Source organism: Channa argus, chromosome 5, assembly GCF_033026475.1.
Source record: "Channa argus isolate prfri chromosome 5, Channa argus male v1.0, whole genome shotgun sequence".
Taxonomy (NCBI): Eukaryota; Metazoa; Chordata; class Actinopteri; order Anabantiformes; family Channidae; genus Channa; species Channa argus.
Genome location: NC_090201.1, coordinates 15,238,205 through 15,251,765, shown reverse-complemented (window position 1 = coordinate 15,251,765; position 13,561 = coordinate 15,238,205). Strand labels below are relative to the sequence as shown.

General features: G+C 38.9%; 1 protein-coding gene across 13 annotated transcripts in view; it reads left to right on the top strand.

Annotated features, from left to right (window-relative positions):
• Positions 1–13,561, top strand: part of cacna1da (calcium channel, voltage-dependent, L type, alpha 1D subunit, a) — a 53,914-nt gene that overhangs the window by 18,336 nt on the left and 22,017 nt on the right. For 6 of the 13 annotated variants that reach the window (XM_067504723.1, XM_067504717.1, XM_067504716.1 and 3 more), the window contains exons 5-21: positions 1,141–1,313; positions 1,838–1,990; positions 2,371–2,567; positions 2,948–3,051; positions 4,382–4,551; positions 5,592–5,666; positions 6,617–6,704; positions 6,840–6,866; positions 7,312–7,472; positions 7,755–7,980; positions 8,093–8,300; positions 10,387–10,507; positions 10,700–10,787; positions 10,898–10,928; positions 11,027–11,187; positions 11,289–11,418; positions 12,791–12,850. In XM_067504723.1, coding sequence (XP_067360824.1) covers positions 1,141–1,313; positions 1,838–1,990; positions 2,371–2,567; positions 2,948–3,051; positions 4,382–4,551; positions 5,592–5,666; positions 6,617–6,704; positions 6,840–6,866; positions 7,312–7,472; positions 7,755–7,980; positions 8,093–8,300; positions 10,387–10,507; positions 10,700–10,787; positions 10,898–10,928; positions 11,027–11,187; positions 11,289–11,418; positions 12,791–12,850 — 2,173 coding nt within the window. Of the gene's footprint in view, positions 1–1,140; positions 1,314–1,837; positions 1,991–2,370; positions 2,568–2,947; positions 3,052–4,381; positions 4,552–5,591; positions 5,667–6,616; positions 6,705–6,839; positions 6,867–7,311; positions 7,473–7,754; positions 7,981–8,092; positions 8,301–10,386; positions 10,508–10,699; positions 10,788–10,897; positions 10,929–11,026; positions 11,188–11,288; positions 11,419–12,652; positions 12,713–12,790; positions 12,851–13,561 lie in introns of all 13 variants that reach the window. The other 7 variants (XM_067504718.1, XM_067504715.1, XM_067504721.1 and 4 more) reach the window with 4 other exon arrangements.

Here is a 13,561-nt window from a genome sequence, read left to right as displayed (position 1 = left end):
TTCACTGCTGTTAGTTACAGAGCTTTGATGTAATGCATGTTGAGATGATTTTCCCTCTTGGCTAGGTGAGGAATATCTAACTGACTGTAATGAGGTGCCTTCTTTCATGATGAAAGACTCTTCCACTGCTGATTTCACTTTGAAACTGCAGTACTGCCATAAATGTATCTGTTGTTTACAGACATAGACTTAGAAATTGGGCACTGAGCTGAGGAAATTGAGAAGCTGCTTTATTGCATTGTACACACTGGCTTTATATGAAACGGGTTTTGTTTAGGACTAGTACTTTATTATTCAATAATAACATGGTTTGGAAAAGCAACAGAAATAATTTTGTTGAATTCTTAAAAGTCTGTGGCAGTTAGTCTTAAAATGTGCTTGGGGCAGCTGTAGCTCAGTTGGTAAGGCAGCCATCCACAGACCACAGGGTCAGTGGTTCAATCCCTGGTCCCTGCTGAACCCATAACAGCCCATTCCCATCCCCAGCTGTGCAGTGCCAGTCTAAGCCCGGTAGAAAATGGGGAGGGTTGCGTCAGGGAGGGCCTCTGGCATAAAAACTGTGCCAAATCAACATGCAGACAATGATCCGCTGTGGCAACGCCAAACTCACAGGATAAAAAGGATAAAAAGGACAAAAAAAAAGTCTTATAATGTGCTTTTTTACCATTGGTGTTTTTATTTTACTATCTACTGTCAATAAAAGGTGCAACAGTACTCAAACTACTCCAACTGTATCATGGTGATATCAGTAATGTTTGTGTGTGGCTAAAATGAAAGATCACACTCATTGCAGCAAAATGTTGCTTCAAGGAATTCACTGTAAAATAAAGAAATAATAAGTTCTCAGGGTTTATTATGAAGGCAGTAAAGATAACTCATAGATTTGAGTTTCAAACAATAGGGAATAATCAGCTTTTTGGCATTGTCATATAAGTAGCTTGTAGATTCAATACAAGCCATTAATTATATCAGAAAATGGTATAAAATGCACAGTGTAAGTACATTGTGTAACAAAATAATGTTTTGCAGTTTGTAACTTTGAGATGGATTGAAATCATTAATCAACTATCACAGCCACATTTCATTGGTTTCCTGCCTTCTGATCTATTGTGTACGTTTAATCTCTTTGTTTTGTAACAGACTTTTCAGTGTTGTCTTGGAATTTTTGACCAAAGATGATAAGGGAGAAACCGACGGAGATAGTAACCATCCGTCAATGCACGGACACGGAGGTAAACCAGGTGGATTTGATGTTAAAGCCCTTCGAGCCTTCCGAGTGCTGCGACCCCTGCGGCTGGTCTCAGGAGTACCCAGTAAGTAGTGAGAACTTCTGGTCATAAGTAAAGTTAAGATTACAAGTCCAGATGGGCTATGCGCTATCCCTGAGGACTGTTCTTAAAAAACCTATTCAGTGACTAGCTCCCTAGAGCCCTGAGGTCTTGGTGTAATAAACATCTGACGAATTTATGTACTACACATAGTTCTATATGTACTCAGATTATGCTGTACTAATTAGCAAAACAGAATGACAGTAAAATTTATATTAACATAGTCAGCATGGCTATGGTATCAACTGCATTTACTCTTTAAGTGCATTACTGCATTACTGTAATGCTGTATAGTATTTTAAACTGCATTTGGACATTTTTAAAGTAAACAGGAAGGCATAAAAATATGGTTAATGACTTGGAATCATCTGGGAATGCACAAGGTTTTTCTAATAAGACTGCGAATAGAGACTGTTAGAAAATGAAATCTGCATCTATATTAGCTATATTTTTTACTGTACAAAGTAAAGCCAGGCCTCATACAATGCACTATTTTTTATTTTGTCTAGGTTTACAGGTGGTGTTGAACTCCATCATTAAAGCCATGGTCCCTCTTCTTCACATTGCCCTCTTAGTCTTGTTTGTCATTATCATCTATGCTATTATTGGCCTGGAGCTTTTCATCGGCAAAATGCATGCAACCTGCTATATTGCTGGTGCAGGTATGGCCTCTTGGTTGTCTGTTTTACATGTTAAATTAATTAAATCATTTAGTATATGCACTGTGCATTTTTAAATATTAGACTTACCTAAAAGAGATGATGGATTAATGAAGTTTAAGTCATAATAGGTAATGACCTAAATATAATGGATGTTAGAAATTGGTCTGTTGTTTATTGTAGCTTGTATTTGTTCTAACATGTAAAGGTGAAATGAAAACCCATTTGCATCCATTAATTTTGCAGAATTGTATTATTCTAAAATAAAAGAGAGCAGCAAGTTACATTTATGTGGGCAACATATACATTTAACCATGACGTCAGTTGCCATTAGCTTTAACAATTACATGGGATATTCAGATGATTTTCCACTCTCACTGTAGATGTAATACCTGAAGAGGAACAAGCTCCATGTGCGATCTCAGGGCACGGGCGCCAATGCCCCATTAACGGCACAGAGTGCAGGGAAGGCTGGCAGGGTCCCAACAATGGCATCACCAACTTTGACAACTTCCTGTTTGCCATGCTGACAGTGTTTCAGTGTATCACCATGGAGGGCTGGACAGACGTGCTGTACTGGGTGAGTCCCTCGCAGCTAAATAACCTGTGACGGTCACTCGCCCTCAGTCATAAATGTCTATTCTTATCAGACACACAACAGTTATGTGACTGACATTCTGATGATGAAGCTGCTGATAAATTCCAGAGGCAGTTCTCATCACTCAGATATGATTGATTGACTCAATTATTGAATGCATTCAACAACTCATCTAACAATTTGATGCTGTCCTGGCACTATTAGTATTCCTGCAAAATCCCTATATTTCTCCGTATTTGTAGAAAAGCTACTTTTGAACTTGTGTTCTTTTCTTCTTTTCTGACTGGATGTAGCTTTAACAGCTCATTTCTCTCTGTTCTTTTTCTTCATTCTTCCTTTCTTGCTGATGCTTGTTCCTCCAGATGAATGATGCTATGGGCTTTGAGCTTCCATGGGTGTACTTTGTCAGTCTTGTGATCTTCGGCTCCTTTTTCGTACTTAACCTGGTTTTGGGTGTGTTGAGCGGGTAAGCACCTTCTTTTCATTACAGAGACCTTCTGCTTGGTTGCAGGCCAGAGGTTCTCTGTTCTTGTGTTAGTTTTAGTGTGTTAACCAGGTACTTTTGACTCCTGTAGGTCAACGACGCCATCGGATGGGAAACACCTTGGATTTATTTTGTTAGCCTGATCATACTGGGGTCCTTTTTTGTGTTAAACCTTGTGTTAGGTGTTCTGAGTGGGTAAGAGGCAAAGTGTGCAGTGGTTTTGGTTTGTGTGTGTAAAGCGTGTGTGTATGCTCTGGGTTGCTGTGCACACTGGCACTGCTTGCTGTGGTTAAGTAGTGGTACCCTGTAAATGAGTGCGTACAATGCCACAGACTCTTGAGATATCAGCCACACTAGTGCACAGATATGAACATTTTGAGGTAGAAACCTATTTAAGGTATTCTTCTCTGACCTCTGTTGGCATCAAAGTAACGCATTCTTTCCATGGCAACTGCAAAGTAAACAGTTCTGTGAAGTAGGGGTGGGGTATTCTAGTATAATTATCTTCGGATAATTATAGCCAGCAAGCATAGCCTGTTTTTTTCAAAAGCCACCAAGGTTAACAAAATCATCAAATGACTGTCCAGTAAGCTGCTTGAGTTTGTCATGTGTTATTTGCTGTACCCACTTTCTAAATTCAGAGTTGCAAATGTTAATTTCTTACCTTGGTACCATACCAGCTAATTTCTATGTCAGTTCTTTAGTGTTTGAGTTTTAATCATTACAGTTTAAACACACATTTTCTCTGTAATGACAAAATCCCTTGAGTATACAGTATTTACCTCCTGCCTTTAAAGCGTCGCATATTGCACTTTCAGAAGTCATTTTATATAATCTATGGTTCTAGATGCTGTGGAAATGTTGCATGTCTTTTGAAACCATCTGTCTACCCAAATGGCCTTTTCTGTATGATTAAGATGCTCGCCTGAAGGATACGCTACTGTACTGTTGGGCTCTAAATATAGCACTTTGGTGTCTCTCAAAGGCGTACATCTCCCTCCAGTGGCTAGAGTTCAGAAACTCAGAGACTCTTAGTCAAACTGAAAGGCTGAAAGCATGTCAACAGGTACAATTCAATATGGACAAAAAGGATATACAGCAAATGCGTACTGTAGTATATAAGCTTCATTCAGTGTAGTGAAAAATGTCAGTGTTAAATTATGTAACGTGGGAGATTTGTTTATTCCCATTTTGTGTGAAAGAATCTGTTGGTTGCTTGCTGTGAGAGCTAGTTTTAGTATGTTTTGAGTTATTTACTTGCTCCTGTCTGTATGTTTGTTTGTTCTGTCAATGCGTGTTTCTGCAAACCCAGAGAGTTCTCCAAGGAGAGAGAAAAGGCTAAAGCACGTGGAGACTTTCAGAAGCTGCGTGAGAAGCAGCAGCTGGAGGAGGACCTAAAAGGTTACCTGGACTGGATCACTCAGGCCGAAGACATCGACCCAGACAACGAGGATGAGGCAGATGAGGAGAGCAAGCGTAACCGTAAGAAATTTCTCCCACTCCATCCTTCATCTCGTGAAGCGTAACAAAGCTGCACTGCCTTGACAATAACTCTTTACCACAGGAAACTGATAGAAACTGTTCAATAAAATATTCAGCATGTATTTTGTTTGGCAAGGGAAGGTTGGGATTTCTGCAACTATGATAAGGTCAGTTTATATTATCTGGAAATAAGTTTGTGCTTCAAAAATCTGTAATGTGTAATAGTAGGAGTTGTGTACAAAAAGGGAAACATTTCATTAACGAATAACTGGTCTCTAAACAAATATATCATACTCAACTCTTTCACAAACAGTAACATCATTAACATGTAATGTAATTCTGAAGTGGTTCTAATAAGACGTCATCAAATGGAAGTAAACATTGCAGGTCGGGCAAATGCATAACAAGTAAGACTTCATTTGCACTTGGAGCATAAAACACAACATAATTCTAAATTACCAAATGTAGGAAGTATTAACGGTGATTCAATGAATGTGTGGCTTTTTTTTATTATTATTAACAACTCCCCACATTTTGATGTACTTTCTCCATTTGCTTTTTTTTCATTTAAATGTCTTATCCTCTGGTGTTTATACCTCTTGAATTTAGATATTTCTTCTTTAATTACCATCATCACCGCAAACATTTACTGTAAAGTTGTTTTACAAGGAGGAAAGTCCATTCTGCTTTTCTTCAACATCCATCCTAGCTTTTGGCGTCTGTCAATGATACCCTAAGCCCTACTAACATGTAAAGCTGCAAATATTTAAATTTGCACTGTAACATGTTAGAACAGGGCTCTGTCACCTGCAGGTGGTTCCTGTGACTAATAGCTCTCCATGTTGTTCTTCTACTCTCCTCAGTGTCAGCAGCTCCCTTTGCTCTTGTCATTGTTGAATATTGATATTTTGAATACTGTTGTTGTCCTGTGGTGCTTGTCTGCTGTGACCCATTTTGATAGCAGCCCATTCTCGCCCCCCATGTCCTCCTGCTGTGGCGTTGTGTCTCAATGCATGGGTTTGCATGCATTACACATGAAGGGGTGACTCTGGCTGACCTTATTGAGAAGAAGAAAGGAAGGTTTGGGTGGTTCAGCCAGTCGTCCGACACTCATGGTAAATCCTCTGGTTTCCCTTTAATGTTTTCTAGCTATTCTGTGTGTGTCTGTGTGCGTGTGTGTGTGTGCATGTGGGTGTGCGTGTGCCTGTATGTGTGCCTGCGTGCGTGTGCGTGTGCGTGTGTTGCAATATTTCATCACTTTGTGCTTTACTATTATGTTTACTCTTGTGTTTGAGCATCACAACCTTTCAGTTGTTTCCTCCCTTTTCCTCCTGATGTTGTCTTTTTATAAGGTGTTCTGGTTCTAAATGAGTCTGATAGGGAACAGAAAAACAGCTTGATTTTGTTTGTAGGTATGCCCTGTTTCTTTCCCATGTCCCATTTCAAAAGCAGTGGCTCAGTGTGAATATAGGAAACAGGGCTAAACCCAGATCACTACTCCAGCAGTCAACAGTATTTTCAGAGCTAAGAGCTGTCCAACCACTCAGGAATCAAAGCCAAAGTGTCTACATAAGCTCAGCAGCAGCACATACACCGCGCTCCCTCATATGAGTTAAAGCACTGAGACGTTTCACACAGTTAATCATCATCTGTCTGCGCAGTCTTTTCAAAGTCCTGGCACTACGTTGAGTGTAGCATTTCAGAGACAGCTTGGAAAGCTCTGTCCTCCTCACCCTGCTCTTGTCTTCTCTCCGCTGCTGTCCACTTGCTTGTCCCTTGTCAGCTCGCTTTCAGCGCTTGGTAATTGATACTAATGATGACTCTGATGCACAGCCACAGGGCTTAGCACTTCTTTTTTTAAGAGGTAGTATCGCAGTTGCAGCTTAGCTTTGTTTTTTTAAAACCTCTCTCAAATAATTGTGATGCTCTTGAATGTGATACAGGTTTTATTTATTTTTACACCTTCTTCTTGAGATGCACTGCACTCTCTGTATCTTGTGCCAATGTGCGGTGCATATGATTGTTATTATTATTTTGTAAATGTTTGCTTCATTTGCTGCTGCAGCGAGCATTCCAGCCAGTGAAACAGAATCTGTGAACACAGAGAATCAAAATGGGGAGAATGAAAAAACACCATGCTGTGGACCTCTGTGGTGAGAACTCACAGCACATTACACAACACACCAAAAACAAGACAATTGATATTACATTAAAATCACTTCACTGGCTGACTTTACAAACAGACAGTGTGTATTTTGTAAACTTGGACAAAATCTTCTCTCTTTCAGTCAAAAAATCTCAAAGTCAAAGTTCAGGTCAGTATATTTGTGGGTCCATGTCTCTGCAGATGCTGGATAAGATTTTACCTAATTTTATATGTAAGTGCTTAGCTTTCATTTTTATTGTATTTTGTGAGCCTTTACTGTGGACAATAAATCAAAGCCTTTATAAAGTCAGCATGTACCATAAGATATTTTTAGAGAATAGCCTTACACAGTATTTTTTGGATCATTTACTATACACTATGACTTGCAAAAAATATATTGATGCAGTTCCCTCAAGGCCTTTTTTACCTCATTCCACTGCATTCTTATAATTAATGAAACAAACTGTAGTGATATCCTTAAAAAACTGAGGTGATGCATGCAATTGTTATAGTGCTTAGATCTTCATGTAGTTATTTGTGTTTTTCTAAATCACTTTATAAGTGAGTCACGCAAGTAATATTCTTTGTTCTAACTTTGCTTTCACTGTCTGAAGTCGGCGCTGGCGCCGCTGGAACAGGTTTTGCCGCAGGAAGTGCCGGCTGGCTGTCAAATCCGTGCCTTTCTATTGGCTGGTCATCATCTTAGTGTTCCTCAACACCCTCACCATATCATCAGAGCACTACAACCAACCTTTGTGGTTGACACAAGTGCAGGGTATGAATACCACTTCAGTCTTACTCCAAAATCACACAATGTGGAGTAATTACTGTAAATTTTATCAATAGGGCCTTAATCTCCCTGTTTTGTATCGTGCATAATAAAGAATATGCCAGTTAACATTATTCAACAACTTACATGTAATAAAAATTATATATATTTAATACCATTAGTTTGGTCAGGTATCCTCAAGGGTTTCAAAAGCTTTAAAATAAATAATATGAATCCTCTCTGATGTGTCACCTCTCACTTTTTATTCATCTTTTTCTTGACTTTCAGATGTGGCCAACAAGGTGCTGCTAGCCCTGTTCACATGTGAAATGTTGGTCAAGATGTACAGTCTCGGGCTACAGGCCTACTTTGTTTCACTGTTCAACCGTTTTGACTGCTTCGTGGTGTGTGGTGGAATCACTGAAACCATTTTGGTTGAGCTAGAAATCATGTCTCCCCTCGGTATCTCTGTATTTCGCTGTGTTCGCCTGCTGAGGATTTTTAAAGTCACACGGTATGATTATTATCACGCTTTGTTTGTGTATATGTGTGTACTGTACAGCATGTGTGGTATTCAATTAATTGCTGATCTTTTTCCTTATTCTCCTCCTCGACCTGCTTTGTAGCCACTGGCAGTCACTGAGCAACCTGGTGGCATCTCTTCTCAACTCCATGAAATCCATTGCTTCTCTGCTGCTGCTGCTCTTCCTCTTCATCATTATTTTCGCCCTGCTGGGCATGCAGGTGTTTGGTGGAAAGTTTAACTTTGATGAGACCCAGACCAAGAGGAGTACCTTTGACAACTTTCCCCAAGCTCTTCTCACTGTGTTTCAGGTATTTACACCTTAAATTACGTCTACACGCCAAGGTCACTCCTATACTGAGTGGTAAATATTCAGCATTTGCCCACTGGAGTATTCATCAACATGCACATAAAACGGAAAAAAACAACCTATTGTACACAGGTATGAACAGATATCAGAATACATTTTGACTGAGGTCTGATAAGATACATACCTATTCACAATAGAACATCACATGTTGAAACTGAGAAATCGTACAGTTTCATGGAAAATATTAGCTCTTTTTGAATTTGATGGCAGCAACACATCTCTAAAAAGTTGAAAGCGGGTCAACAAAAAAACTGAAAAAGTAATTGCCAAAGATTTAAAAACATGACAGGGTATAAGCATTTCAGAAAAATTTTCCTCAACGTGGAATTGCAAAGATTTTGAAGATCCCACCATCTACAGTATATAATCAATATATAATCAGTATAAATATATAATCAAAAGATTTAGAGAATCAGGAGGAATCTCAGTACGAAAGGAACAAGTTCAAAACTAGATGCATGTGATCTTTGGGCTCTCAGGCAGCACTGCAATAAAAACAGGCAGGATTCTCTACTGGACATCACTGCATGGACTTCCAGTGAACACTTCCAGGGAGCACTTCCAGAAATCAATGCCTGTGAACATGGTTCACTGTGCAATCCACAAACGTAAGTTAAAGCTGTATCATACAAAGAAGAAGCCATATCTGAACACGATCCAGAAACCCCGCCATGTTCTCTGGGCCAAAGCTAATTTAAAATGGTCTGAGGCAAAATGGAACACTGTTCTGTGGTCAGAAAATGTTTCATTGTTTTTGGAAACCATGGACACTGTGACCTGCAGACCAAAGAGGAGAGGAGTGTGATGAAAAGATTAAGTATGAATAATTTTAATGCTTATGTTTTTTTTTTTGTAACGATAAAATGTACTCATTGTCTGTAAGCACGATGTTTTATAGGGATGTTGTGAAACTTGGTTTCATACACATGTTTTTGTTCTGATAAGTGTCTGAAGAAGTGCTCAAGGTCAGCTATATGGTAGACTGTCCACACGGAGATGTCTCTAAGTTACACCAGATTCCTATGTGCTTAACGTATGTTGGAAAAGTTACCATAAAAGGAAAAAAGCTGGAGGCAGCAGCCTTGGGGGGGTAAAGAGTATGCTGCCCAGCAACAGAAGGATATAAATTCATGTTTGACATGTTAAGTCCTTAGAACTGCACAGGATGGAGGCTTATACTCTGTTGGTGCACTTTTCTCTTGCAAGAAAGTAAAACTCTTTAAGGCATCCTGGATATGATGCTTCTTTATTGATTACACTCGAAGTGTCGGTGATCAGAAAATTTGCCATGACAGGGACCATCCAGCTTGTTATCAACAGACAGTTCAAAAGCCTGCATCTCTGATGGTATTGGAGGTTCATTAGTGTCTATGGCGTGGGCAGCATGGACATCTGGAAAGGCACCATCAATGCTGAAAAGTGGTTTTAGAGAAACATATACTTCTATCGAGATAATGTCAGGGAAGGCCTTGCATATTTCAGCAAGCTAATGCTAAACAACATACTGCATCCATCACAATAGCACGGCTTTACATGTAAGGAGTCCGAGTACTAAACTGGCCTGCCTGCAGTCCAGACCTTTCACAGATAGAAAACATTTGGTGCATCATAAAGCAAAATATCCAGCAACAAAGGCCCAGGACTGCTGAGCAGGTAGAATCTCGCATCATACAGGAATGGGACAACATTCCTCTCTTAAACTCCAGCAACTGGTCTCCTCACTTTCCAGACGTTTACAGACAGTTGTTAAAAGAAGAGGGGATTTTACACAATGGTAAACATCACCCTGTTCCAACTTTTTTGAGATGTGTTGCTGCTATCAAATTCAAAATTAGCTAATATTTTCCATGAAATGGTGTCTGTTTCATCATCTGATATGATGTTTTTTTGTTATATTGTGAATAAAATATGGGTTGATGAGATTTGCGTTTGTGTTTATTTACATTTTACACATCTTCCCAACTTTTTGGGAATTGGGATTGTACTTTTGTTGCAGTAAAAAAAAAAAAAAAAGCATTTGATTTTAGATCCTGACTGGTGAAGACTGGAATGCTGTAATGTATGATGGGATCATGGCGTACGGAGGTCCTTCGTCCTCCGGGATGGTTGTTTGCTTTTACTTCATCATCCTCTTCATCTGTGGAAACTGTATCCTCTTTCAGTTATGCTAGCACATCTGAAACCGCTGCAGACATAACACTTAATGTCCTTTGAGTCCTTTTTGACATTTAATGACGTGATTTGTTTGATATCTAGAAGACTGTAATATTTATTATAATTGAAATGTTTTACGTAATACTTTTGTCAAAAATGTTGTCCTTTACTCAATCTGTTTGTCAGATATCCTTCTGAATGTCTTCTTGGCTATTGCTGTGGACAATTTGGCCGATGCAGAGTCTCTCAGCACAGATGAAGGAGACAAGAAAGGGTGACTTCTTCATCTTCTACTCCTAGTCTTTGTGTGACCAATTCTGTAAATGTGCTTAGTGCCAAGTTGTATGCTGAAACTGTCAATCGTGAAATTCTCCTTCTTTACAGGGACAAAAAGGATGATGATAAAGATGACAAGGTATCCTTGATGTCATCTGAATACTTAAGTATGTTTTCTTTACAATTTGGGAAGTGGTGTACACTGACACAAAGTCACACTTTCTGCTTAACTATAAGGAGGAGGAGGAGGAGGATGATAATGATGATACTGCAGCAGAGGAGGAGGATCCAGAGGTACCATCGGGGCCTCGGCCAGTCATCTCCGAACTGGTGAAGAAGGAGAAGATCACTCCAATTCCTGAAGGAAGTGCCTTCTTCATTTTCAGCAACACAAACCCGTAAGAAACACTTGCATCATAGAGACTAAACGAATAGGCAACTGGATAGTGTCTCATGGCATTGAGGTCTCTTGCCGTACTGTATTTCCTTTGTCTTCCAGAGTTCGTGTGTTTTGCCACAGACTAATCAATCATCACATATTCACCAACCTCATCCTGGTGTTCATCATGCTCAGTTCTGTATCGCTTGCTGCTGAGGATCCAATCCGAAACTTCTCAGCTCGCAATATTGTAAGTCTACAAAACTCTTACAGAAATTAATCTGGCATCTAAAAGAGTGCAACAGCGGGTGAATTGACATTTGTACCATGCTATATAACTTCAATTTTGCATGTAGCAATTTATTATCAGGTGCAAGGTTTACAGAGCAGTAATTTAAGTTAATATGCTGAATTTATAATGTTAAGTACCTGTGTTAGAGTGACAACTAAAGTGGAGATGATTTGATGATGTGCAAGAGAAATTGATGTCTGTGAGGTTGACAAGATTGTTGTCTATGAAGAAATGTAAAAGGTTATTCAGTACATAGCACAATAGGCAAAGACAGTAATTTCCATAGGTTATTGATAAGTTACTGGTTTACAAAATATATTGATCTTTTGTTTTTGTGTCTGTGAGTCTGAATTTTTAAAATGGTTTGGAAGTTTTAGAGACTACAGCTGCACTTTTTGTCTACACCACCAAAAGGACGAAGGACAAAGAGGGAGAAACTTTTTCCTTGTCCTCCTCTTGACAACACACAAGTTTGCTTGCAGTGTATTTTCCAGAACATTAATTCAGCACAATATTCAAGACAAAGACTGTTGGGCCACAAGGAGAAGTAATTGGAAATATGGTCTGTCTGTATTTAAACGAGGCGTCTGGTCACAGTGTTCCTGTTCTGACATTCATAATTTAAGTGTTAGTTTGTCAACAGCAACCAAAATGTTTAAGTGCATTTTTGGCATTCTTGAATACACTGTATATTTCCTAAAAATATAGTTTATGAATTGTAGAGGTTTTAGGAGCTAATACATACAGCACAAAGAGGAGTTTTTACAAATGGTGCCTGCATTAACTGACTGAAAATGATTTACCAAAAATAAAGTCAGTTTTTATGCCATGCACTAAACTAAAGGGATCCAATATATTATATTCACTTTTATTCAGTACTCTTAGTTGTGGTAAAAACATGCTATTTATATTTTATCCAATAAATCGTTCAACAACACCAGTATGATTTAGTGTATATATATATATATATATATATATATATAGTGGACATAGTGATATTTGCGTTTAAAATGCAGTATTGAAAAAATTACATTTTTGAAAGCTATAAAAATGTAGTGTCATGTTTACTCTAACAAGCCATTTCTAGGAATTGTTTACAAAGTTGGCCTTTTTTTGGAATTCATCTTGTTTAATGATGTATGAAGCTGCACAATGAACTGTCTTTGTTAAACATTTACGTTGCTTTTTGCAGATACTTGGTTACTTTGACTATGCTTTCACGGCTATCTTTACTGTTGAGATCGTTTTAAAGGTAAATGCTCTGTGTCCCCTGTCCGTGCTGTGACTAACCACACCCCAATAACATTCCAAACATCTTGTCGCCTTCCAGGTCCTAGGCTATGCAGATTATGTCTTCACTAGTATGTTTACATTTGAGATCATATTGAAGGTAACCCCTTAAATGACAACGAGAGTCTTGATGCATTCTCTCCTTGTGTGTCACCTGCCACTCAGTGCAACCTGGCTTGTTTGTTTCCTTTCTCTTATTTACTTTTTTTATAATAGCACCTCTTTTAATAATAATAAAAATACGAATTTTGGAATTGTTGCTTTGCACATTAATCCAAACAGAAAATTTGTTGAAATTATACTAATCAAAAAACTGTTAGGGGAAGGAAACATTACATCAGCATTACATACTCACTTGGGTGTCATATCATTTGGGCAGTCATCACTGAAATGATTTTGATGATGCAGATATGTAAAACATAAGATGCAACCCTCTGTGCGATACTGCAAAAATTGTATGGGCTATTCAAACATTGTTAGGGCATTGGCTGAAGTTGAGTTTAATGTCATCTTTAGGGGGCTGTTTAAAGACATAAAGCCGACTCCAGTCAAAGCTAACTCCATGCCTCTCGTACTGACTGCTCTTCAGATTACCCATAAAAGAGGGGGCAAAACCAACCATGTTCTTGCGGAGCATGGTTCAGTCTGCTTTCCCTGACTGAGTGCATAGAAATATTGAGCGGTGTCTGCAGCAATTTGGGCAAAGATTCGCCATCGTTCTACTTAAAATTCTCGACTGCTCCAAGTTAGCATTCTTCTCTCTCCGACTCCCTGCAGGGCTCCACATTTACATGCACTCGGAAGATTAATC